This window comes from Gastrolobium bilobum, unplaced genomic scaffold (assembly GCF_033153095.1).
Source record: "Gastrolobium bilobum isolate Gb01-03AN ecotype WA unplaced genomic scaffold, APGP_CSIRO_Gbil_v1 utg5369, whole genome shotgun sequence".
Taxonomy (NCBI): domain Eukaryota; kingdom Viridiplantae; phylum Streptophyta; class Magnoliopsida; order Fabales; family Fabaceae; genus Gastrolobium; species Gastrolobium bilobum.
The window spans coordinates 228,828-256,226 of NW_026899621.1; the positions used below are offsets into that span (position 1 = coordinate 228,828).

Sequence of the window (27,399 nt, forward strand, 5' to 3'; positions counted from 1 at the left end):
TCAAGCATTTGAAAATTAGTCATACACTTAAAAAAATAAAAATAAAAAAAATATATTTTTTAAAAAAAAGAAGAAGAAAAGAAGACGAAAATCATACCCGTGAATCGAAATCTGTACAAAATAAAAAATAAAAAATCATACCCGTGAATATTTAAAAATGTGTGTTTTTGGCCATTCAAACTGATAGAAAATACGGTAAAAGACAAGAATAATAACATACTTAAAAAAAATCTATGCTAGTTAATAACGACTAATAAGAGTAACACCTATTCCCTATCACCAAACAAGAAGAAAAAATTTGTCTGTGCAATGAAAGCGAGCCTAATTAATAGGTCTCATTGACACGTGTCCCATTTTTATTGGTTGTGTACTAGGAAATACTTAATCTAGTAATCTACTCGTAAAGTCTTCAATATTTTAATAAGTGATAATGTTTATGTATTATTTCTTTTTTCCGTGGTCACATATTTTCTTCCTTTCTAAGTATATATATCTTTTTCAGTTTTCATATAAAATTAAATTAATATTTTTCTTTTTAATTAGTCATTCATTTAAAAGAAATTTTTTTAATTTGTTCAATTAAAATTAAATATAATGAAATATTTATAAATTATCAATAACATAATCTTCTATTAATTAAAATAATTTTAAAATTAAAATTTCAAACACTTACATTTTTATATTTGAATTTAATTTTTTTTCTTGCGCGCTAAAAAAGAAAAACAAAATTAAAGAAGATTAATAGATGCAGAGAAACTGAGATTCGTGAAAAAGAAAACGCTGGACGCTAGACCCACAACTCTCGTTTTTCTGTCTTGTTTGTACCAATTCCTACCACAAGACACGACACAGTCCTTTCCACTAAAAAATTATTAATAAAAGTTGGATTGAAAAATAAAAATAAAAAAATTACTTTTGTTGATGAAGAGCATTCAATCGCCATCGCTTCCAAGGCAAGTTAATGACCTCCTCTAACCTTTCTCAACTTCCTCTTTCTCTCTCTTCACTGTTATTGATGCAATGTTGCTGCTGAAGATGATGTGCTCTTTTTTTCTTCACTGACTGTACTCTCTGACTAACTCTGATTCCCACTCCCTCACACTTTCCTTTCTCTTTTGGATCTGTGTCTTCCTATCCAACGCGATCTCCTACCTTACTCTACAATGCGCCTCTGATTCCTTTTTTTTTTTTTTTTTCAGGTCAATTTTTCCATTCTTATCTTATCTTCTTGTTACGCTAATCCCTATGCATTCAAAACATTGACCGAAGCAATTCACCTTTTGCTTTCCTTTTCCTCTTTGTTTTCATGCATTTAATTACATAACAACGCCTCTCCTTTTTTCTCGCTTTGTACGTTTGTTTCTTCTGTGAATTTTCAATCAGCTCATGAGGCTCGCGAACTATTGTTTTTCTTATTTATCTGTTACTCCAACAAATTTGCAATCATATGCGTTTAATTCGGAATTGAGATGATACTTAACTTTTTTTTTTTAAACCTAATTTGTTGTGTTGATTGTTGAAGACTTGAGTGGAAGTGCGAATGGCATCGAAACAAGGTGTAAAATCGAAAAGATTCGGATCGAGTGGCTTAAAAGCTGTTAATTCGGCTTCGTCTTCGACCACATCATCTTCTAAACAGTTTCTGGAAACATCGGTTGATGGTCAGTGCTCGCCTGCATCATCATCAGCTCGGAGTAAGCCGCAGTATATTTATCCAGAAACTGTGTCTTCAGATGTACAAAGAGCCAAAGAAAATGTTACTGTGACAGTCAGGTTTCGGCCTCTGAAGTAAGTGTTGCTTTTTTCCGAATCATATATAGTTGTTGTGACTGTGTTCTGCAGATACCTGTTAATTTGACTGAGGTCTATGCGTGGAACAGTCCAAGGGAAATTCGTCAAGGAGAGGAGATTGCTTGGTATGCAGATGGAGAAACTATAGTGCGAAATGAGTACAACCCGTCCATAGCATATGCATACGGTATACTATGCAACACTGACATTTATGGATAGGATTTTTGTTGTTTACATTTATTCATTTGTTTACATTTAGAAGCATATATTATGAATATAGTGCTTTTGAGGTTGAATGTACAACATACACATGGTGATGATAGCTACAAAAAATGAAGAAATTATCACTTTCATAGTGATTTCATTGATGAAGTCAAAACGAGAAGCTTCTTATTTATTTAACTTTTTTTTTGTGGGGAGGGGAAGGGAGTTAATGAAAGAAACTTGTGTTAGAAGGAATCCACCTAAGATTAAACTACTAAGAAAGGCAGTCATCAAACTGAAACAAAGCAACTATTAACACAAAATAGCTCTTCCGTCCCTGTACAAATCTAGGAAATGTGCCGAACACCCAAGAGTGGCCAAAGTAAAAATTCTCGTCCCAATGCATGACTCGGAAAGAGACATTCTTTTTAGCAATCAGAGCTTTCCTTTTTAGCCAAAGGTACCAAAGTACAGTGAGCATAGCTCTCTGCCAAATAACATTTCCCTCCTTGCTGCTTCTGAAACCTTTGAAAGTAGTCATCAGAAAATGCTCCATGTTTTGAGGGCATAGCCAAGGATCACCTAATACTCTAAACGCAAGGCTCCCTCTAAATGTAGCTTGCTGCTGGACAATGTAGAAACATATGTGCGACTGTTTCTAATTAGAACATTATGTGATTAGCCCTTGTTAGGTGTACGGGGCCTGCTGCTTATAATTGGAATTAATCTTGTTGAGCACAGCTGCCAAACAAAAAAACTGGACCTTATAGAGAGTTTTGGATTCCAAACAGTTTCTCAAGGAAATATTTTGTATTTGGAAAATGAGTGAGAAATTGGAAGAAGGATCTACAAATTAAACTGAAAGGGACTCCAGTCCCAAACTATGTCATACAGAATCCTAGATAAATGGGAAATCCAAGAAAAGTTGGCACCGTAATTAATTTAAAAATTGATGATGGGGGATTGATGCAATGAAAAACTACCGGAGGCAAGGAAAAACTTTTGAAGAAAAATATCCCTACCCGTACATTGTCGGAACGTTTAATGCATTTACCATCACATACATCTAAGGGAGGTAGTGGTCCAAACAAAATAAGAAATATTCATCAGAATTGAATTTCCAAGGACTTGAAATGAGATGCTCTGGATTGGCAATTTGGAAACCTATTCTAATGTAAACCATATACGCTATTTATAACCAGAAGCCACCAGGAGGAAGTCTCGAGGGACATATCATAACTATTTACTAATCAAAGCAATGTGTTTGGATATCAAATTTCCAAGACCCAATCTCCCTTCCTTTTGGGCCTACAACAGATTTCCCACCTGACCAAATGATCATTCTTTTATTTCCTACACCTGATAAAAAGAAATATCTTTGAATCTTCTCAGACCTCTGATTAGTCCCCACTGGAGTTCTGATAAAGACATGCTAGACATACAAGCCTGAATCAGCATAATCTGATTTAAACAAAAACATGTTCCTTTCCCATTTTCCCATCTTTCACAGATCTTTTGGATCATGGTGCCCCAAAATGAAGCCACTCAAGGATCTTAACACAGAAGGATGCCTCACTAAGAAAAGGCCATTTGAGGACTTGGCAGTTGGCATCCAGCCAATTATTAGGGTAATGTCTATGTTAATTCTGGCATCCCACTCTTTGTTATGTTAATTTTCAAGCCAACAACATAAACAATAACAATCAAGCGGTATGCTGCTAAGTGGGTCAACATGTATAAATATTAGCCATTGGGCTTTATCTAACAAAAACCAAAACTTCTCTAAACCAGTCACTGCTAGGTCTTCTTTAATATTTTCACCTAATGTTTATGACATAGGCAGAGTAGTGATGTTTGAAGAAGAGTAATGATACTCCAAAGCTTTCGGGATCCTATCTGAAGTAAAAAGATTTTACATGTCATGAAATTGTGCAATTATCACAAATCAAATCGATTAACATGTGCATTTCATTCTCAATACATAGTTTTCCCTCCCCCTCTCTCATTTGTCAATTTTGTCCATTAAATTATTAATTTTCTTTTTCTTGTTTTTAGATCGTGTCTTTGGTCCCACAACCACAACTCGTCATGTCTATGATGTTGCTGCTCAGCATGTTGTTAGTGGTTCTATGGAGGGCATCAATGGTAATCAATAGATTGAACTTACTACTTACCCATTGTTCTAGGTCAAAGAATACCATATATTCTTGCTTTAATTTAATCATCCTTTCTTTTTCCTTAATATACAAAATTACAAATCGCTTTGGATATATGATTTGGAAATTGAAATAATACTAAATCTAAGTCTTATGTTAACCAGTTAGGTATTTGTAATATGATTAGTATAGTTTGATGTGGCTGATCAGCTCTTAGTTGGATACTAATGTTCATTGAAAATTGAAACTTTTATTTTGACTTTGGTCGTTACATCAAAAGATTTTAGAGTAATACATTTGTAGTCAAAGATATCCAGATTTTGCTTATCAAACAAGACAAAATCAGACCTATTTATGCCATTATGGTATTGAAAACCTTTTGAAAAGATTTCTGATGGACTTCCATGCCATGCATACAATTTTGATCCTTTTTCCTAGAAGTCATATGCTTTTAGCTTTGTTGATCATTCCTCTTATAATTGTTGATAAAATAAGATTGCAAACAACATGTTTGCTTAGGTTGGTAGTCAGATCATGATTTAACCCTTAGAGGCTTGAGATTTGACATCTTGGCAATCAGTTCACATAACACCTTTGTATATAGTAACCAGTAGGTTTGGACCTTTGTAGAATTCATGGAAAAGAAACTAAGGTAACTTCTTGATTCAGACCATGGAAATTTTGCGAGATTCACATCTCATTTCTCATATGGGTGGTAGTCGTGTAATTTCCTTGATATAGGAACTTATTCATTTTTAGCTCTCTTTTTTTCTTCTTGAAGGTTGTAAAAACAAAAAAACAAAAAGAACAAAAAAAATCAATTTTTAATTTTTAAACTTTCTATGATTTTTATTTATTTAATATTTATTAATATATATATATATATATATCTTTTTAGTATTTATTATTTAATAATAATTTTTTTTCTTAATTTGTTCTTGCTTTTGTATGGGTCCCATCCCAACTAGTTTGAATAAAGGTATTGTTGTTGTTCTCATCTTGAAGGTGACTGTTTCAATAAAAAGTCACTGTGCATGAATTGGAGACCGATTTGGCTGAGGAACTCCTAGATTGTTTTTTCACTTGCATACCTGGCATATTGAGTAATTAACAAATGAACTCCTCACTGGTTTTATACAGGTACAATATTTGCATATGGGGTAACAAGCAGTGGGAAGACTCATACAATGCATGTGAGACCATACTTATTTTCTACTTTCATCTTGTTGATCTGTATTTATGATAAATTTACCTATGTATATGCTTTTTAATGTCTTTCAATTTTACGATACTTAAGGTGATTAAACCACACTCAATTCACAAAAGAGCAATCCTGGACCTTTGAGATACTTGCCATTCTTGTTTCTGATATATTATTGATGGGTTGGTTGTTGACTTGTTTCTCCTTGTTGAGTTAATGATTTTTTTCGGATACGTAAATTTAGTTCCGTGATGAAGTATCTCAATAGACTTGCAACTTTATTCGGTTTTAGCTGCAGTTACAACTTTTAGCCTTGGCATATTATGAAATATATAAAATTACAGGATAACATAACCTCTTTCTGATCATTAGAATTAGATTTAATTTAAAATTGTTCATATCAGTGGGTTTTTCTAACTTAAAATTGTCAAAAATTGCCACTGGATACAGGATATGTTTTAACTTTCAAAAGCTCTAAACCTTTCTCTTTCATGCTAGCCTCTATTCTACTCCTTGTTTTCTTTGAAAACTCTGCTAGTCATGCATTGTCAAGGTTGATTTGATGGTACCTAATTGTAATTGTACTCTATTTTTATGGAATATATCTTCAGACATCGTTGTTGTGAGTTTCAATTGATTTTTTTGTGAATACATACACAAAGTACACTTGATAACAGGAGGAATTGCTTTCAGTACTTGCTCTAATTTCTGGTCTTATTTTGAGTCATAATGGTTCTACCTCTTGCTGTTAAGTAAAATTTCCAGTATTTGTTGTATTGTCTAGTTGGTTCCTTGTTGTCTTGAATTTTGGTAATTTTAAGTTGTTATATAGAATATCTAACACTTCCTTTCCCCTCTGATAAATGTATAAATGCGCAAGAAGTATTTGTGTTGTCTTTTGATTCTTAACATGTTAACTAGTATATTTGAAGCAGCTAATTTTGTTAGCTAGCTAATTGTTATATTATACTCGATCAAAATCTGCACAGCTTGTGTAAGTCTAAAATGGATTCGTTCTGTTGAGATATATAAAATCATTAATGTAACCTCACCCAACAGCTTAAGCTATTGGGTGAGGGCATCTTTAATGGTTTATATTATTCTCTAACATGATATCAGAGCCTCGATGTACCGGGTTTGATCCTCACCGCCCCCCACTTTCTTTCTAGTGGAATTTCTTTGTTCGCACTGGTAGGTGGGCCTGTGCATTGTCCACCCTTCAAGCCCAGTGGGCTCTTGTGTGAGGGGGCGTGTTGAGATATATAAAATCATTAATGTAACCTCACCAACAGCTTAAGTTATTGGGTGAGGGCCTCTTTAATGGTTTATATTATTCTCTAACACGTTTAAAACTGTAACTTGCCAATCTTTGATTTGTATAGATGGCCTTGAACATAGATTAGCTAGTGCTGTATTATATATATGCGCCAAACAAGTTTAAGGCTTTATGCCCATGCTCGCTTTTTATCAGTTGTTTATATGACTGGAGACCATTGTTAAGCTTTGCATTCCTTCTCTGCTACTTACTTTGTCATGCTGCATCATCAACAAATTAATTAATACTCTGTTACTGTAACAATTGCTGTGTTCAGTTCAGCTATGAATTCAGGTAGTTAATGTGACATTATATGCTCATAAGCTCATATCAAATCTCTTGCTGATAAGTTAATATTTGCAGGGTGATCAAAGGTCTCCTGGAATCATACCTCTTGCTGTGAAGGATGCTTTTAGCATTATCCAAGAGGTATGTTAAAAACCAGTCTGTTTGTAACACTTTTTAATATAGGAATTACATACTCTGATGTTTCTGCACACCAGACTCCAAACAGAGAGTTTCTCCTTCGAGTTTCATACCTGGAAATCTACAATGAGGTGGGCTTCTTCCTGCAATCTAGATTGTTTCTTGTGATGCTATATTCATGCTGATATTGTCTTCCACAAACTTAGCTATTTACCTCTGAACTCTCTGCATGAAGAGAAATTTGGTTTATGCTGCTTTGTTCTTCACACTGTTATTCTCAAAAATTCATTTTATTTTAGGTGGTTAATGACTTATTAAATCCAGCGGGACAGAACTTAAGAATCAGAGAGGATGCTCAGGTACCGATCATAACTTTTCTTTCCTTTTTTCTTGTTAGAATAGATATGATTAGATACAATTAGATTACTTCCTTATTCCTTTGTAATTAGTTCTGGGCTACTCACTTAAGCCCATTAGGGTCTCTATATATTGTAACTCTTTGTATCAGATTAATACACAACATATTATTTTATATTCAAGTTGGTATCAGAGCTCTTTTGTTCTGGGGACCCTCGCTTCCGCTTAAAACCTTGTTTTCGCTTTAAAACCTAAGCCCACTGCTTAGGAGTCATCTTTTCTTTGCCGTGCGTCCTTCCGGCAAGTCATCAAGGGCTGTAAGTCCCTTCTGGGTAATTTCCGAACGCTTCAGCACTTCTTACGGTCACGGTAACCACCGTCCGCCACTGTTCAGGCCGCCGGAGAAGTTTTCCGGCGAGTTTTCAGCCCGGACCATACGCGATCAGAACCCTCTCCTCCCGGCGACCAAGTCTGTGGAAGTCCGGCCACCATCGGAGCTCGCACGCGCCGTCACGCGCCGCCCAACCCCTCTGCGCGTGGGCCTCACGCGCCACCTTCTGCCGGCGCGTGTGCACTGTTCCGGCACCTTTTTCCGGCCGGTCTTGGACAGATAAGCTCGCCTTCTCCTCCTCTTTCCGAATCTGTGGTTGGTTCTTTGTGGGTCTGACTTTTTGTGCGCGCCTCTTCTTGATCGGTGATCAGGTTCGTTCCTATTTACTCGGTTTATATCTTTGTGATTTAATATAATGGCAGCAAATTCTCCTGTTCATTCGGAGGTCAGTTCTCCACCTCCTCCTGTCAAAAATTCTCCCAATATCATCTCCACCAATGTTGGGTCCATTACCTCTTCAAAGTTGAAGGGTTCGGTTAATTACAAGAACTGGGCCACCTTTGTTCGAGTTTGGTTCTTTGGACAGGGACATGGGAACCATCTCACGACTAAATCTACTGATGTTCCTAAGGAAGAAAAATCTGATTGGGAAAAGATTGACAACCAGCTTCTGAGTATCCTTTGGCAGTCTATTGATCCAGTTGTCTTGGACATCTTCTACTCCTTTCAAACTTCTACTGAAGTGTGGGAGGAAGCTAAAAACCTCTACACTAATGATGTTCAGCAGCTCTATTTCATCATCTCTAAGTTTATGGAACTGAGCAAATCATCCGACATTCAGATGGAGACATATGTTGGCAAAAGTCGATCTTTGATGCAGGCATATTTGGATATGTTACCTTACCCTTCTGATGCTTCTGCATATCGGAAACAGGTGGAACGTCTCTTTATGGTTGCCACACTGTCTGGTCTCCCCGAAGAATATAATAATGTCCGGGATACTATCTTGACTAGTGGGGAGCCTGATCTATCAATGACGTATCAGCGTCTTCTGAATCTTAACAAGAAATCTGCTCCTGCATCGTCTGCTGTTGTTGATTCCACTGCTCTAGTTTCCCGTACTGACTTTCGCGAGAATACTGACTTTCGCGGGAACATTGGAGGTGGACGTGGTCGTGGTAGAGGCCAGGAAGGACGTGGCCCAGGAGGACGTGGTCAGCGACCTCGTTGACATTATTGTCAACAACTTGGTCATTATGAGGAACGTTGCTACACAAAGTATCCTCACCTGCGACCTTCTCATGCTGCTAATATAGCTCAATCGGATTCTGCTTCAAATGGTACAGTCTCTCTCTCCTCTGAAGACTATGCAGTATTCCAAACCCTTCTCAGGAAGGTCTCTCCTCAGTCTCAGGCCTCTGCTTCAGAAACTGGTAATCCCGTTGCTTGTGTTTCTCATTCTGCATCACTTGGCCCTTGGATATTTGACTCAGGTGCTACTGATCGCCTCTGTGGTAATAAGGAACTCTTTTCATCCCTTACATATTATGATAATTTACCCTCTTTTACCCTTGCTAATGGCACTAAGGCTCCTGTTCATGGAATTGGACAAATCTGTCCAACCTCCTCATTGACCTTAACATCTATCTATTACATTCCTAACATCCCTTACAATTTAATATCTGTTAGTAAATTAATCAACTCTCTTAACTGTATTGTCACCTTCTCAAATCATTCTGTTTCTGTGCAGGACCCGGGTACGGGGAAGACGATTGGAGTGGGTCGTGAGTCACGGGGTCTGTTCTACCTGGTTGTGCCGAGTCCTTCCGTTGCTTGTCCTCTCACAGAATCTCCACAACTCATCCACAGTCGCCTCGGGCATCCTATTCTTTCCAAATTACAGAAGATGGTTCCTCTTTTGTCCGGTCTTCAGACTTTAGATTGTCAGTCATGTCAGCAAGGAAAGTACATACGCTCCTCCTTTGCTAATCGAGTCAATAAACGAGCTGATGCTCCTTTTTCACTTATTCATTCAGATATTTGGGGTCCTAGTCGTAGTGTGTCTGTTGTAGGTTTTCGGTATTTTGTTACCTTTATTGATGATTTTTCACGTTGTACTTGGATTTATTTAATGAAAAACCGTTCTGAGTTGTTTTCTATTTATCAAAAATTTCCTGCTGAAATTCATACTCAATTTGGTGCCTCTATTCGTATTTTACATAGTGATAATGCTAAGGAATATGTTTCTGTGGACTTTTCTAATTTCTTAGCCAAACAAGGTACTTTACACCAAACTACTTGTCCTCACACTTCACAACAAAATGGAGTAGCTGAACGTAAGAATAGACATCTCATTGAGACTGCACAGAATCTTCTTATTCACATGCATGTTCATCTTCACTTCTGGGCCGATGCAGTCCTTGCCTCTTCTTTTCTCATCAACCGTATGCCTTCATCTGTGTTTGATAATGACATTCCTTATAACTTATTGCTTCCAGATGCCCCTCTCTATCCTCTATCCCCACATGTCTTTGGTTGTACCTGTTTTGTTCATGATCTCACCCCTGGTAAGGACAAGTTAACATCCAAAGTTTTTAAATGTATTTTTCTTGGTTATTCTCGTCTTCAAAAGGGTTATCGTTGTTATTCTTCCGATCTTAAGCGTTACTTAGTTTCCGTTGATGTCACTTTTCTTGATCAACAACCCTTTAATTCTATCCCATCTCAGTTGTCACAGGTTGATCATGTTCTTCCTGTCCCTATTCTTGACTTGTCTTTGCCAGCTGCAGGTGCTTCTATTCCAGATGAGCAACCTATTGCTTCTATACCTGCGGAGCGTCCACTTCTAACCTATCAGCGTCGCAAACCTGTGCCTCCTGTCGACTCGACTCTTGATGACTCATCACCCACTGCTGTTGCTTCTTCCCCTCCGGATCCTTCACCAGAGGCTCTTCCCATTGCTCAAAGGAAAGGTACACGTACTACTCGTAACCCTTATCCTTTTTATACCTTTTTGAGCTATGACCGTATTTCTTCACCTCATTTCACCTTTGTTTCTAGTCTTTTTTCTATTTCTATTCCTAAAACCACAGGTGAAGCACTTTCCCTTCCAGGGTGGCGCCAAGCGATGCTTGATGAGATGACTGCACTTCATTCCAATGCACTTGGGACCTTGTTTATGCTCCTCTAGAGAAGTCTATAGTTGGTTGTCGCTGGGTGTTTACTGTGAAAGTTGGACCTGATGGCCATGTTGATCGACTCAAGGCACGCCTAGTTGCAAAGGGTTTTACTCAAATATTCGGCCTTGATTATAGCGATACATTCTCTCCGGTCGCTAAGATGGCGTCAGTTCGCCTATTTCTTGCTCTTGCTGTTGTTTGTCACTTGCCACTCCTTCAACTTGACATCAAAAATGCCTTTCTTCATGGTGATTTACAAGAAGAAGTTTATATGGAGCAACCACCTGGTTTTGTTACTCAGGGGGAGTCTGGGAAGGTGTGTCGTCTTCGCAAATCCTTATATGGTCTCAAGCAGTTTCCTCGGGCATGGTTCAGTCGCTTCAGTTTTGCTGTTCAGGAGTTTGGTTGAATTCGCAGTAAAGTTGACCACTCTATATTTTATAGGATCACATCTCCTGATAAGTGCATCTATTTGTTAGTCTATGTTGATGATATCATCCTCACCGGGAGTGATCAAGCTGGAATTCGTCAGTTAAAACAGTATTTATTAAGTCAATTTCAGACAAAGGACCTCGGGAAGCTGCGTTACTTCTTGGGAATTGAGGTAGCACAATCTAGACGTGGCATTTCTATCTGTCAAAGGAAGTATGCCTTGGATATCCTAGAAGAGACTGGTATGTTGGGGTGTAAACCAATTGATACACCCGTGGATCCCAATGTCAAGTTATTGCCCGGACAGGGGGAGCCGTTATCTGATCCTGGTCGTTATCGGAGACTAATTGGGAAGCTCAATTATCTTACAGTAACTAGGCCAGACATTTCTTTCGCTGTTAGTACGGTTAGTCAGTTTCTTGATTCCCCTTGTGATTCTCATTGGGATGCTGCTGTGAGGATCCTCCGATACATCAAAGGAGCACTAGGAAAATGTTTGTTGTATTCAGATCAGGGAAATACATAAATTTGTGGTTATTCAGATGCTGATTGGGCAGGATCACCCTCAGACAGGCGCTCTACTTCTGGCTATTGTGTTTTCTTTGGAGGAAACTTAATTTCTTGGAAGAACAAGAAACAACCTGTTGTTGCTCGATCTAGTGCAGAAGCTGAATATCGTGCAATGACAGTTACTACATGTGAGTTAATCTGGTTAAAGCAGTTGATTCAGGAGCTTCGTCTTTGTGAACAGAAACAACCCATGACACTCATTTGTGATAATCAAGCTGCGCTACATATATCCTCTAATCCTGTATTTCATGAGAGAACTAAACATATAGAGATTGATTGTCACTTCATTCGAGAAAAGATTCAGTCAGGAGAAATCAAGACCGCTTTTGTCAACTCTAATGGTCAACTAGTGGATGTCTTCACTAAAGCTCTTAGAGGTCCTCGGGTTGAATTCATTTGTAGCAAGCTTGGTGCTCACAATATATACCCACCAGCTTGAGGGGGAGTGTTAGAATAGATATGATTAGATATGATTATACCTTTGAGGTAGATTCATACTTGATCCAAGTTGGGTAGTCATATTGTTTTCAGCTGCTAAAAAAGTTTATGGTTAGTTTCCTAGGTTCTTTATTCTGGTCTGACATGTTATTGTAATCATTTCTTCAGCTTAAGTACTCAGCATGGATGAGGGATACGTGGCAAATACCACTGTGAACAGTTTTCTGTCAAGTTTACTTTTAAAGCATATTTATGGCTTATGCTGAGCACTAAAGTTTTATGAGATGAGACTTTTCGTTTCTTAAATATTCCCAGGAAAAGTTCCCAGACAATTGAGCCAAATAATCATTTGATGCATAAAACAACTTTTGGTCTACAAACGATGATTACTCGTGCTTGTTTCATGAATGATTATTAACAATGCTTGGATTTTACTGTTGAAACATCAATGAGATGTGTTTTGGAGAAATCAATCTTCTGTTCTCAATCCGGGTGAAAGCTAAAACTTAAATCTAGAGACAAAATGATGTTTTTTATGTTTTGGATAATAATTAACAAAATTGTTTCTCATACACCATTCCAACTAATTTTAATAATTCCTACTCTTGTATATTGAGCCATGAGCTTTATTTCTTGTTCTTTCCTCATATAGAATGTATGATACGATCTGAGCTGTCTGCATGTTAACAATAGTCAGACATAGTTGTTGAGATACTTATTCAAAGCTCTATAAATATAATTATTTTGAAGGAAAGCTTGTGTCTTTTGCGTATTGATTCATATGTAGGGAACCTTTGTTGATGGAATAAAGGAAGAGGTTGTACTCTCCCCTGCTCATGCACTGTCCCTTATTGCCGCTGGAGAAGGTAAAAGTTCTAGCTAAGTTTGTTTTGTTGTGGATTATTTTTGCTGGTGTGGATGTACTATATTAATGTGGGTTTTGTATTTTGTATTTTTTGGTATATATGTGGGTTATTTTGTTTTCTGCTTGTGTCTTTTGTAATTAATTAGTGATGTTTACGTAATTTTAAAATTGGGTATTACTATAAAGAGCGAGGGAGAAACAAATTATCTCACTCATCTCTTTACTTTTCTCTGTTTGGCTGCTTTCTTCTGGGAAATCGGGTATGCTTCTGCAATAAAGTACCAGGCATATTAATAGACAAATCTTAATATGATATTCTCAAAAAGTAGCTGCATATATAATGTTTTTGGCTGTTATTAAAAATTGAAAAATCTTTTTTTTTTTGTCCTGTGAATGATCATGAGAATTGGGTTCTCCTACAATATTCTACTTGATGTGTCCGACTGTTTTCTGTTATTCAATATGTCCTTTTATTTATCCTCTACAAAATTTTATTTTGGTAACAGAGCACCGACATGTTGGGTCCACAAACTTCAATCTACTCAGCAGCAGGAGCCATACGATATTTACCCTGGTGGGTTTATACAATCTTAAAGGAAGAATCATTTTGTTTTCATTGATTAACAACATGCTTCTTATATTATGTACTAGCTTTACATATTTTTTTAATGTATTTATTTTTGTGTTTGCATCTTACACCTTTGGCATTTACATATGTAAGTTGGTTGTTCTTGTAACCAACAAATGAATAAATGTGGAGAAATTCCAGAATAAACAGAGACCATCTTCCCATCCTAAACTTCTTCATCAGAATTCCCCTTATTATTGATTTATTTTCCTTTCTAAGATTGAAAAGGACCTGTTTTATTTTATTTTTTTGTTTTAAGGGGGGGTGGGGGAGGGGAGTGTTAAGAACTATATCCAAAATATTCAGCTAGATCATCACTTATAACATTCTCCAACTTTTAAGCAATTCAGGAATGAGAAAATGGAACATCAGAGTAACCTGTTTCGTTCAATTGCTTTATATATATATATATATATATATATATATATATATATATTCCTTTTATTCTTTTTAATTTTATACTGTTTTGTAACAGACCATAGAGAGTAGTCCATATGGTGAAAATAGTGAAGGAGAAGCAGTAACGTTGTCACAACTGGTAATTATTTTAAACTTTGGTTGAACTTCATTTGCTTTGTACATGTAATCTCTACTTCTAAGCTTTAACTTGGGTAATGAATTCATGTTCATGATTTGTACTTTTCTATTTTTTTACTTACATTTTTTTTGATATTTTTCTTATACATGCAGAATCTCATTGATCTAGCAGGTTCTGAGAGCTCAAAAGCTGAAACAACTGGCATGAGAAGGAGAGAAGGATCTTATATCAATAAAAGTCTTCTAACTCTTGGAACTGTGAGGTCTCAAACCTTTTTTCTGGGTATATGTTAGAGATACAATATAAAATTGTTCATGTGCCTTTACCTAACAACTTCAACTTTTGGGTGAGTTGATCTTTGATATGGTGCCAGAGCCTCTATGATCAAGTGGTCTAGACTTTGATCCTTGCCGCCCCATTCTTCTAATAAAAAGTTGAATTTTTGCACATGATAGGTGGGTGTTGGGAATGCAGCAAGTATAGCAGTCGTTGCAAGTAATAAAGTAGTGAATAAGTATCATCCCACGATAATTAGTAATTTCTAGCCCCAATTTTCTATTTTTCAATATATTTTGACGAGTTGTAAAGAAGTGAATTGGGTATGAGAATAATGAGCTTGAGGGATTTTAAATGCAAAAAACATTGAATAACAAAGCCAAGACGAAAAGCAAGAAAGACTAATTAAGGAAAACATCTATTAATACTAAAAAGTTGCAGCGATATAAACGCTTAGGGTTTCAACTTCCCTCAATTTTTGCTTGTGTAACCTAATTTATTCCCTTTCAATATTGTCAATCAGTTCAACACAATAGTTAAAATCTAATTCCTTGGTATCCTTACCCTTTACTCCCTTCCCTAATCCCTTATCATCTCTTGGAAGGGCATAAGCATTATAGTCAGTGAATTGTCAAGATTGTATAATTTCATATCTATTCCTATAATCATACAAAGATATGGTAGAATTATCCAAGTCTAGTTCATATACCTACATTCCTATTGTCATACATAAATGATAAACCCAAAATCAATCTACAACAAGGCAACTCATAGAAGCATTATAGGATAATTCATTCAATATGGAAAGGAAATATTGCATTGAAAAATATAAATCAAGTCACATCAAGTCTCAATTGGATTCCATGTAACCCTAACAATAAAAAATTAGAAATACAAAGAGAAAAAAGAAAAGGAGAAGAGGGTTGCCCCCAAGGGGTATATGATATGATATTGGTCATGCAATGTGTCTCCCTTGATCCCTTTTTATAGTGTAGAGAATCCCTATATTATTAGGATTTGGTTTCCATTTAAATTAAATTCCTAATCTCATTAGGGTTATGTAATCTCCAGGGAATTTTATTTCCTCAAAATCTTCTCTTCATTAATCTGGAAATTTCCTTTTTAAATTTTAAAACGTCTTCAACATTTCACTACTTAAATATCTTTGCGTTCTTGAGATATATTTTCTTAAAAACTTTTCCTTGTGATTTAGCGCTCATTATACTGGGGAAATTCCTGATAAGGAAATAATGAAAAATAGGAGTGAATTACCTGAAAATTCTAATAAAATAGGAAAATAATTTGTAAATCCTAAATATATCCTAAATGCATGAAATAGAGACAAATCATGATTTTGTCAATAATTTTGGAGTTTTATGCTTCTTTTTGCATGAGAAAGAGATAAAGTAGGGCCGTAGGGGATTATCAATCGGTTTGTGATCCAAAATTTTAGCCCAAACAACTGTTGCATAAGGAGCTGTGTTAAAGATGTAATATAAAATTAGTCATGTTCCCTCACTTAGTAATTTAAGCTTTTGGTATAGTTGATCATTGAGAGTTAGGGCTAGCAGATGGATGGATTGTGGATTGGACAATAATGAATGGGTAAAAATCAAAGTAATTGGTAATCGAGCTATGGATCATGCTATACAGTTACCCAAGGACCCAAAGTTTGGAAGATTAAGAACTGGAACTTTGTGACAGTGGCAGATCACAATTCAGAGAAGGGGAATTGCAATAGAGATCCCAAAATCAAAGAAATTGATGAAATGGAAGCCCTAAAACTGAACCCAGAATGCTGCAAAATGTGTGAAAATAATAAGGATAAAGAGTCCAAAATAACAATGATTGATGGAAGAGTCACTAGTGGCAGCGCTATAAAACTGATACCTTTTCATGGATGAGATGTAGAGGAATTGAGATGGAGATGGGTTTGTACATGATCTTTAAAAGGAAAACATTGAATAGTATGGTGCTGGAAAATGGAGAGAATGTGGCATTGATTAGTGTAGAAGTTTGAGTGAGTGACAAAGAGAAGGAGGATTTCTAAGAGAAAAGTTGGGAATATTTTTCAGGAAAGCAAGAAAGGAAGCTGTAGTGCAAAATTTTGGTTTAAGCTTTTGGCCTGGATTGCAAAAGGTCAATTCATTTTGGTCTAATGGTTAAGAAATAAGTTGGATGAACCAAATGGTGGCAGCTCAGTTGGCACATAGGAGCTGTTAGTAAATAATATAAACCATTAAAAATGCCCTCATCCAACACATAAATGTTTTGGGTTGAAGTGGTTCTTTACATGGTATCAGAGCTTCAGTGACCAATAAGGTCATGATTTCGATCCTCACCGCCTCCTATTTTCTAGTGGAATTAAAATAATAACAAGGTAAACCAAAAAAATTGGGCCTATGTAATATTCACGCTTCAAGCCCAAAGGGCTCTTCCGTGAGGGGGTGTGTTAGTGGATAATATAAACCATTAAAAAGGCCCTCGTCCAACACCTTAAGGTTTTGAGTTGAAGTGGTTCTTTACAGGAGCTGAGCAGGTGGGGTGAGAACATGTATTCGATCCTCTCCAGTACCACCTTTGGGAGGGGTTTAAAGCCTTAATTCTGGACCTGTCTCGAATCGGACTAGTCGCGAAACAATGAATCGATGGAATATTTCCAAAAAAAAAAAAGGAAAAAGAAATAAGTTGGATGATCTATTAACCATCCAATAATAAATGGATGGGCTGGCTAGCTGGTGTAGTAATGAATCCATTTGCCAACCATATTGACAGTGTACATAGGATTCTAAAACCTAGTGTGGGGAGGGGAAGAGTAGGCTGAAGTGCAAGCAAAGAGGTCGGCCGGGGTATTCAAATTTTGGGATCAGGCAGTCCCTGAAGGGACACGCAGCACTCGAGCTATGGCTTTGGTTATGAGGTCTTAAACTTTGTTAGCCAAGCTTGCCAGATTGTCTCTGTGTTTTATTTGCCAGTAGAGATATCTGTTTCTTTTTATTAACTTCTGTATGATCCACTGGCTGGAAATTAGTTGCCATAATTTAATCACTATTTTCTTATTTTATATTTATGTTGCACTGTCTAAAATTTCATAGAAATTTAGAAACCCTTGAAGTCTTGAACACTTCCATACAAGCATTAAACCAAAAAAACACCATAAATGTCTGTTACTAAAATTTTAAAAAAGTACAAATTAAGCATAAATTCATGGTTTTAGCAGCCTGGCACACACAGCCATAGAATTATTTTTTCTTTTTAATTAATTTATAAAATTTCTTTATTTGGATAGTCCAATATCCATGGAACATTTAAATGGGCTTCAATTTTCCCAACCAAGCCTTATCCCAATAGGTGGAGTTGGCACATTGATCAATCGACATTGGGCTCTAGTAAAAACTGAATTTTAAATAGAACTATTTAGATCAAGATCATGATTATAAGTATCGGGAAAATAATAGCTAGCTTGAGCTTTACCCAGTTTTGAAATAGCCAGCTAAACTTTATTAAATCTGAATAATAGGTTCATAAAAAAAAAACCACTCCCCATTAAACCTGACTAGCGAGTGTGGAGTGGAGGCAATCCTTGTACACGGCCTTATTTTTGCATAATTGTAAAGAGGTTGTTTTCTGGATTCGAACCCATGACCTTTTAGTCATGAAAGAAAAGCTTTACCACTGTTCCAGTTCGCCCCCTTGAATATAGGTTCATAAACCAAACCAAAATTGCAAAAGACCATTTAGTCCTCCAACTATACAAAAAAAAATATTATGCATGTGTTCATTAATAATCATGACAGTCTCTCCTTTGTCTACATTATTTTATTTTAATTTTTGAAATGGAAGACTCCATTTTTTTCAAATAAGCTTAGAAAAGCGAAATTATATTGAAAGGAGAAAAATATTTTTTTTTTCATTTTCAATTAAATGACATGGACAAATAAAGCAGCATGATATGTTTGGAAAGAAGGGGAAGAAAAGTAACAGACAGCTACATTATACTTCACAAAATATGATTGCATTGATGGTTGATTATAGTTCATAGCTAAAATATTGAAGTTAGATAGGACTTATGATACTTTTTCTCCGAACTGCTTGGATCATAAGTCCTCCTTCTCAACGAGAAACATTTTGGGTTTTATACAAAATTAAATACAATAAATATTTTTCTCTTATACCATTGATTCAGGAAATAGCCTTTTTCCAATTATGCAAGGGTAAGACTGCGTACAAGGATTTCCTCCACCCCACACTCGCTAGTCGGGTTTAACGGGGAGTGTTTTTTTTTTTTTTTTTTTACCATTGATCCAGTTTACAAGCTCCATGGTCTTCCTTTTCTATATTCTAAGGCTTGGGCCTTCTCTTTCTTTTATGAGTTTACTTTTAGGTTAGGACATGTTTGTCTTGCAATGGCCACCTGGCCTTTCTTTAGAATGTTTACAGTTCTTCATCATATTAAGGCTTTCAGCAGCCAGTTGTGTTTTCTACTGTTATTATAATGTCCTTTCTGTTATTGATAGAATGATAGTCCACTCTTTTGAGAATGATCTCTGTGCAGTAGTTTCCAAGCATATATAATTCACTGTTTGCTGTTGTGTTCCATGGACCTGTGTGTTTATGCCTGTTTTGAAGTGTAATTATCTTTTTTGCACAGGTTATTTCAAAATTGACTGAAGATAAAGCTAGTCACATACCTTATAGGGACTCCAAATTGACTAGAATACTTCAGTCTTCACTCAGTGGTCATGGACGTATATCTGTAAGGCTTCCTTTGTGTAGATATTTGTATGCTGCAACATAAATTAGCAAATCTGATAGTTTATTATCATTTAAAATACAGCTCATTTGCACAGTAACTCCTTCATCAAGTAGTACTGAAGAGACACACAACACATTGAAGTTCGCCCACCGGGCAAAGCACATTGAAATACAAGCTGCACAAAACAAGGTAAGTTGAAATACAGTATCTTTTGATTGCATTGGGAAGAAATTATATGAACCTGCAGATTTTAGAAGGGAAGGTATTTTGGGAAATCTTCTGTGTTTGCTGTCGTTGGTGATTGAAATGAGATGCCTGAATTTTTAAAATTCAGTATTATATTTTTGTCTACTTTGGAAACAAGGTGGTGTTCTTCACTTCTCTTCACTTTGCTGCTCTGCCTCTACTGTTTCATAAGGAGTTCTACATTAAATATTTAGCATGATTGGAAAGTATGATGATTGATGTTTGTCACTTTGTTGTAAGTAAAAAAACCACTCCCCGTTAAACCAGACTAGCGAGTGTGGGGTGGAGGAAATCCTTATACGCAGCCTTATCCTTGTATAATTGCAAAGAGGCTATTTCCTGGATTCGAACCCATGACCTTTCAGTCATGAAGGAACAATTTTACCACTGCTCCGGTTCGCCCCCTTTTATGTTTGTTGTAAATAATTGTAATTATTTATTTATTTATTCATTCTAGAATCTTCTTTGGGCTTAGCCCATTAGGTCGTTTAGTCTCTTTAAATATAGAGCTCTTGTACAGTTGTAAAACACAATTCAATAATATATTTCACTACCTTTTTCAAGTATGTTATTCTTTTCTACAAACCCTTTTCCTATGGTTGATCTCATCCTTTAATCTTGTAGTCTCTCTGATCCCTTTATAATTTCTTGTTTACTTTAAATTGAACCTGCAGATAATTGATGAGAAGTCACTTATCAAGAAGTACCAACAAGAGATTCAATGCTTAAAGGAAGAATTGGAACAATTAAAGAGGGGTATTGTCACAGTTCAGTCAAAAGATACTGGAGATGATGACATTGAGCTCCTAAAACAAAAGGTAGGTAATGTTACATATAAATCACAGCCTTTTCCTAGAAGTTGAGGATAAATATTAAAGGTAAAAAGCTAATTAGTTTTTTTTTTACTCCTTTAAAGGCATGGTGTATGGATTTCGAAATGAGCGTAATTAATTATTGGGAAATAAATTAACTGCACATTGAATTCATTGGTATTTTATAAAATTAACATTCTAATTTTGAATGTTTATCAATTGTTGTGATTATGTAAAGTTAGAAGACGGTCAAGTTAGGTTGCGATCCAGATTGGAACAAGAAGAAGAAGCTAAAGCTGCTTTGCTAGGCAGAATTCAACGGTTGACTAAGTTGATTTTGGTCTCCACAAAAGCATCAGAATCAACAAGATTTCCTAACAGGCCTGGTCCTCGTAGAAGACATTCCTTTGGGGAAGAAGAGGTATTTTCTCATTTTGCAATTACTCCCCGATCCACCCTTTTTTTCTAAGTATCAGGATTTTAGATTACTTTTACATATTTTGTCTCAATCCCTACCTTTTTTAATTACCAATTATGTTTGCAGCTGGCATACCTTCCATACAAAAGGCGGGATTTAATCTTAGATGAGGAAAATATTGATTTATATGTTAAACTGGAGGGAAATGCTGCAACAGCTGATCATTCTTCTAAGGAGGAGAAAAAGATAAAGAAGCATGGACTACTAAATTGGTTCAAATCACGTGTAAGTTTTCCATTGTTGCTTGCTGATGTTAGGGAATTATAAGAACATTATTGAAATATATGTTATATTTTAAGCTCTATAGCTTGCATATATTGATTATGAGGTTTGATTTGGATTCTTTCACTTTCTTCTTTTTTAAACCTATCAGACTTAAGTGACTGATCCTCTTATTCGTTGTCTGCTTCTCCTACTCTTTATGAATCTACTTTTTTTGGCAATTAAGAACTTTAAAATCTCTGTTTGACCTTGTATTTAAAATAACGTGACAGGTTGGTTTAGCAATGGCTTTTTATGCATTCATTGGTATTATTCCTTTATTCTTATTGAAACTTTAGAAATTGAAATGCATTTTGCTTCTTTATTAGGGATTGTTTTGAATTTGTATTTGACATTTGAGAGTTTTAATCATCATTCCAAAACCTACTTGACTGCATTTAACTACACAAAAATTCAAGCTTTTTCTGGGCCATGCATTTGTAAACCCGAGTTCTACTTTGTTGCAAGTTTATAATCATCATTTAGCTCAAGTAACATTTATTTTGATGCACACTGGGGGTGTGTTTGATTAGGTACCTTGTTTTTAACATCTAATGTATCCCAAGTTGCATAATGGATCGTTTTATTTTTGAGTATGAGTTAAATTTCTATTTGTTTAAGCTTGTGTGTTTCACTATTTTTATCAGAAACGAGATAGTGGCTTGACAGGCACTAGTGAAAAATCTAGTGGAGGAAAATCTACTAGCATACCTTCCACGCCTCAAGCAGAAAGTGACAATCATGCGGAATCCAGACTTTCCCATTCTCTACTTGCAGAAAGCTCTCCATCTGCTGATCTTATATCAGAGGCAAGAGAGGATAAAGATATTCACGAGGATAGTTTATTGGGACAAGAGACACCTTTGGTAAGTAATTGACCTTTTTTTTTTGGAGCCCGGAAGCTGCTCTTTTGTGATTGAAAGGTTACAGGTTCGTATTCGGAAAACAGTCTTTTTGCAAATATGCCAGGGTAAGGCAGCATACAAGTATTGCCCTTACTCCTACCCTTGCTAGTCGAGTTTAATGGGGAGTTGTTGTTTTTTTCTTCCCCCTTAATGCAGATCTGGAGAAAAATGTCTCTTTCTAGCATTTGGAAAATCTCATATTCACTCTAGTAATGAACAGGACAAAAAACCAGATTTTATGTACTACTATATGTTTTGCCAAAAGCCAGTAAAGTGATTGTTATATCAAAGGTCACTTAAATGCTTTGAAAACCACTAGAAACAACCTCAATCGTGCTAGTAATGCATTTGTGTTTTAGTATCTAGGGTTGCCCAGTTGCCCTCGAGTGTAGTTTAGTGCACAGATGTCCTTGTCTTACAAGAAAAGTTTCTCCCGATGTCAGACATTGTTTATTTGGTTTGTGGCCAATTATTGCTTCCTTTTTGTTTTCAAATATTACCATCACTTTTTCATCTGGTGATCGTTTTACTTGTCTAAGTGTTAGAGTCTAGACCTAAAAGAGTAACCATGTTTTGCATTCAGTTTGAGAATATCAAATCTCTCTTATTTGCGTGATGATATCTCTGTTTTACCTTAAAATGGATAAATATGGTGGATTCTTGGCAAAGATGTGTGATGAGTGTATATTATGTGGACATCTAAATTTTTACCTTATTAGGTATCACTTTTGTTTTTACTTTCTAGACAAGCATCAAATCAGTTGATCAGATTGATCTTCTGAGGGAGCATCAAAAGATTTTATCTGGAGAAGTGGCACTTCATTCAAGTGCTTTGAAGAGGCTGTCTGAGGAAATAACAAAAAATCCTCAGAATGGTCAGATTCATGTAGGTTACCATCTCCATCTTTATCTCATTAGATGTGTTTGTGTGAATAGAATTGTTTCTCTGACTATTGTGCCTAAAAGTTGATTTTTGTGTTTGATTCATACTAAGGTGGAGATGGAAAGGTTGAAAGATGAAATTAAGGCAAAAAGTGAACAAATAGATTTGCTGGAAAAGCAAATTTCTAATTATTTCATTACTTCAGATAAGATGGATCAATCAGGAGGTTCACAGGTATGTTCACTTGACAATATTGTTGCTTTCCCCCCTTGTCTGTAGTCCAACTTAATGCGGGTTGTTTTGTATGGCAGACTGTTACTGAGGAGCTGATGGCACAATTAAATGAGAAATCCTTTGAACTTGAGGTGACAATTATTTACACCTTGCTAATATTTTCCAACATACCATTGCATTAGACAGAAAGTCCAGATGGAACTCAATTGAAAAGTAGAAATCAGCAGTCTTCTTATGGAACATGTTGGAGGTCAAATCCATTTAATTAGTTCTTAAATACAATTGTATTGTAGTACTTTCCAATCAAAATAAAATAGATAGTAATTATGTCAATAATTTTATGATATTTTAAAAGCCATAATTCCAATCATGCAAGACAGTGGTGTTTCTTATATTATAATGTAGCATAGACATTTCAACTGCCAAAATTTATAGCAGTGCATGAACATGTGGCCTTGCTGAGAGTTGTTTTCTGATAACCGCAGTATTAACTAATATGCACGTTATTGTGCTAATTCAGGTCAAAGCAGCAGATAACCGTATAATTCAAGAACAGCTTAATCAGAAGGTGAAAAATATAGCTTAAACTTTTTATGAAATTCGTATTATTCTTCTTTGTATCATGTTCTTAGCTAAGTGATTTGGCATCGTCAGATCTGTGAATGTGAAAGCATGCAAGAAACAATTGCCTCTCTGAAACAGCAACTTGCAGATGCATTAGAGTTGAGAAATTTTGGCCCTGTAGTCAATCATTCACAACATTTTTCTGTAACCAAAGACTATCGTGGTGAACTTCACCTTGACAAGGGAAATGTGATGAAAAAAAATACCAATGAAGATCTTTTGCAAGCACAGGTATATTTTTTACCTTGTCTTTCTTTATCGGATGCTATTACAGATCTTAATCTTTCATTCCTCTCTAGAAAGAGTGGGCGTGATTAGTCATTATTTTTTCAGCAAATGAAAGGCTGCCTACATTGTCCCCTATGATACAATACCATTGCAAACTACTTGCTATAACTTCATTATTACTGTGCAAATATTTATTTCAAGTGAGAGTTCTATCTTATTATGAGAAGCCAGGGGAGCAAATCTTAACTATTGGATTTCCATGGATACTTCTCATCCTAGTAAACGTGCATGGGTCAAGATTTGTACATATTTAGAACCTCAGCCTGTCTACACTCCGGATACTTATTGAAGTTTGAAATGGTCGCAACCTACTCATGATTCCATGCATCCAATTTTGATACTGGAAAACACCTATTCTCTTACTTATTTCTGACATAAGAAAATTAAAAATGATGAGCGTATTCTGAGATTGGTTTAGATCTCTAACACCTGTTTGGGTTTGTTTTCTACTTTTCATAAGAACTTTTAGTTCGTGAAGGAAACCTTTTAAATAGAGATTAAGTTGCAAATTTTACAAACTAAGAAGTGAAAACTAATATCTTCAGTTATTCCTACGAGACAAGAAATGTCTATTAACTGATTAATTGTTTCTACCTGCCTTCTATTCTGCTGTTAATTAAGTTACAATCTTCAAACTGTATTATTTATTTTGTATATAGTCAAGTCATCATTCCCACTGGCCTTGTGCATTTCTTAATTAGATAAGTGAGATTGAAGAGCTGAAGCAGAAGGTGACAGAACTAACAGAATCAAAGGAGCAGCTAGAACATAGGAATCAGAAACTGGCAGAAGAGAGTTCATATGCTAAGGGCCTAGCTTCGGCTGCTGCTGTTGAGCTTAAGGCATTGTCAGAAGAGGTTGCCAAACTCATGAACCATAATGAGAGACTAGCTGCTGAGCTAGCTGTGTCCAAGAATTCACCCAACCAACGTAGAACTAGTGGAACAGTCCAAAATGGACGAAGGGAAAGTCATGCTAGACTTAGACGAAATGATCAGGGTGGATCAAACTTAGATATCAAGAGAGAATTAGCCTTGAGTAAAGAAAGGGAACTTTCATATGAAGCTGCCCTTTTAGATAAAGATCAGAAAGAGGCCGAGCTTCAAAGAAAGATTGAGGAGTCCAAGCAAAGAGAAGCATACCTGGAAAATGAACTTGCCAACATGTGGGTTCTGGTAGCAAAGCTAAAAAAGTCACATGGAGCTGAAACTGATATCTTAGGTTCGACTAGAGAGAGTTTGCAATTGGATGGTTTTGACATTTGATGTGATCCTGTAATAGTGACTTTTGAGTTGATCCATTATTACAATTTGCATTTAGTAGGAGTGGCTTGAGAGAGAGGTGTGTAAAGATTGTTGTTCGCAGGAAAGTGTGTTTTTCTCTTCCCCGTCACTGTCCTTTTTGGTTCATAGCAAGGGTTTCCCATTTGTACATCCAAACAATGGTCGTTTCCCTTCTCCCAGCCTTCTTTACTCCATTCCTTCAAATTTTGTGCTAATTTGGTCCCTTTTTTTATTTGGTTGGCATCTCTAGGGGGATAACGTTTAAAGTATTGAAAGTAATATTGGCTTCAAATGTGCATTAATAATGAAGTTTCGTTTGCGTTTGTGTCCCTTTTACCTCTCTTTATGCTGCTAATTGGTGGACAAACAGGTTGACACTTATTATTATGTACAACACTAGCATCTAGATTGAACAAAGTAGTTCTGTTGGAGGTTATTCCAAGCGCTTTGCTTGGGCTGTTTTGAGTTGTCCACGAGAGAGGCCGGTTGGGAAGTAGGATTCGAGCTAAAATTCCTTCAAGGTACATAGTACATGGTCAAAGAGCTTTAAGTACTTAAAGGATATCGAAGACAAGGGGATGCTAAATAAAACACTGTTCTATACGTCCAATTCCAAAGAGAAATGCATTGCTCTACTTACCTGCTATGCAGGTGCATGGCATTCTAAATTTGATTGACTCTTTGATCCCTCTTGCCTAGGTTCTAGTTTCAAGAGAGAATTTTATAGTAGGTCGTCTCATTACAGTTAGTTTCTTTGTTTCTTTCTTTTGATTTGATGATAATTTCTTATTGGGTATATGTAGTTCACGTCATGTATATCAAACGCATAGGACATCGATTCAATGTAACAATTAATAGCTAAAAGTGTAATGTGTAAGATGAAATAGTTTAAATTTTTTTGTGAGAGATGGCGTAAATGTGCGGTGAAAGAAGTAATATGAAAATATTATTAAAAAAAAAGGTCTATTTGTTTTTGCCCGTCATGTCACCAAAATATGAAGTTGAGAGCGAGTTTGGGACGAAACTGATAGTGATAGTCTGCAGGAACCTACGCTCAGAGAATATTTCATAATTCATGTATGCGAACAGGAATACTGGACCACTTGGATCTGGGTATTGTTGGCAAGTGACTGTGAAAAAGTATGTGCATACAATATTTTTCCAAAAATAAAAAAATAAAAGCATACAATTAATATACCAGAAAAAATTCGAAAAACAATCCAATAAATGTAGTTCAATTGGCAACCAGACTGAGTAGGATGGGAAAGAACCTGAGTTCTCGCCTCAAGGAAGCAATTGAGATCCGTATACCCAATTTTTTTCTCTCGAAAAGCACAAGAAAAAAGCAACATACAATTGTGTCCTAGTACAACAGGTCCAGTGACCAATTCATCCGATCATTTATAATTTTTTTCTTCCAAAATCTCTTATGCATTTACCTTTTTAGGATACATGACAAGTTGCTTATTAAGTAAGATTAATGTTATGTGAATAACATTTTATGTATATATAAAGATTATATTATTTTAAAATTTTGGGTTTGTGCAATGTCATATAAAAAATATTTCAACGAAAACTCTAAAGTTCTGCACACTTATTATCATGCTTATCTTATCTCAAATTAGAGTAGTTCAAATAACATTTTCCTTTATATAAGCAAAATACTCTCACAAGCTAATAGTGAGATTTGTGCTATAAACACATTGTGTGCCTTTTCCAACTCACCCCCTCCATTTTGCAATTTTGTTTTAAACTTCGAACTCGTAAAATACAAAAACTTGGATGGAACCATTAGATAATACTAGAAAAACATAGTGCCACGCAGAGAAAATGAGAAATTATGATTATGGTGAAATGTATTCAAAATGAACAAAATTAATACATATAAATAAGAGCTACTCCTTTTATGGAGCTATGCATTA

The 27,399-nt window shown here is 35.9% G+C and overlaps 1 protein-coding gene across 3 annotated transcripts; it reads left to right on the forward strand.

The window, feature by feature from the left end:
- Positions 1 to 982: 982 nt before the first annotated feature.
- LOC133292058 (kinesin-like protein KIN-7K, chloroplastic) lies at positions 983 to 25,768 on the forward strand. Of its 3 annotated transcripts, XM_061490440.1 has the most exons (24): positions 983 to 1,199; positions 1,523 to 1,788; positions 1,881 to 1,978; positions 4,051 to 4,140; positions 5,292 to 5,344; positions 7,031 to 7,096; positions 7,171 to 7,224; positions 7,393 to 7,452; positions 13,188 to 13,266; positions 13,772 to 13,839; positions 14,369 to 14,431; positions 14,584 to 14,688; positions 19,359 to 19,463; positions 19,545 to 19,652; positions 20,384 to 20,527; positions 20,760 to 20,942; positions 21,066 to 21,224; positions 21,908 to 22,126; positions 22,911 to 23,051; positions 23,160 to 23,282; positions 23,360 to 23,413; positions 23,803 to 23,850; positions 23,937 to 24,137; positions 24,896 to 25,768. In XM_061490440.1, exons 2-24 carry the CDS (start codon positions 1,541 to 1,543, stop codon positions 25,457 to 25,459), a joined length of 3,033 nt encoding a protein of 1,010 aa, XP_061346424.1. In that variant the 5' UTR covers positions 983 to 1,199; positions 1,523 to 1,540; the 3' UTR covers positions 25,460 to 25,768. The 3 variants fall into 3 exon arrangements, with proteins under 3 accessions (XP_061346424.1, XP_061346423.1, XP_061346425.1); XM_061490439.1 differs by lacking the exon at positions 983 to 1,199 and having other exon boundaries at positions 1,217 to 1,788; XM_061490441.1 differs by lacking the exon at positions 983 to 1,199 and having other exon boundaries at positions 1,217 to 1,788; positions 23,937 to 24,023; positions 24,905 to 25,768.
- Positions 25,769 to 27,399: the final 1,631 nt, after the last annotated feature.

Excerpts from the sequence above, each read along its gene's own strand:
- LOC133292058 (XM_061490440.1), top strand. The coding sequence starts at position 1,541 with ATGGCATCGAAACAAGGTGTAAAATCGAAAAGATTCGGATCGAGTGGC. Across the intron at positions 7,097-7,170 it reads CTTTTAGCATTATCCAAGAG|ACTCCAAACAGAGAGTTTCT; the intron begins GTATGTTAAAAA and ends TCTGCACACCAG. Across the intron at positions 14,432-14,583 it reads CAGTAACGTTGTCACAACTG|AATCTCATTGATCTAGCAGG; the intron begins GTAATTATTTTA and ends TTATACATGCAG.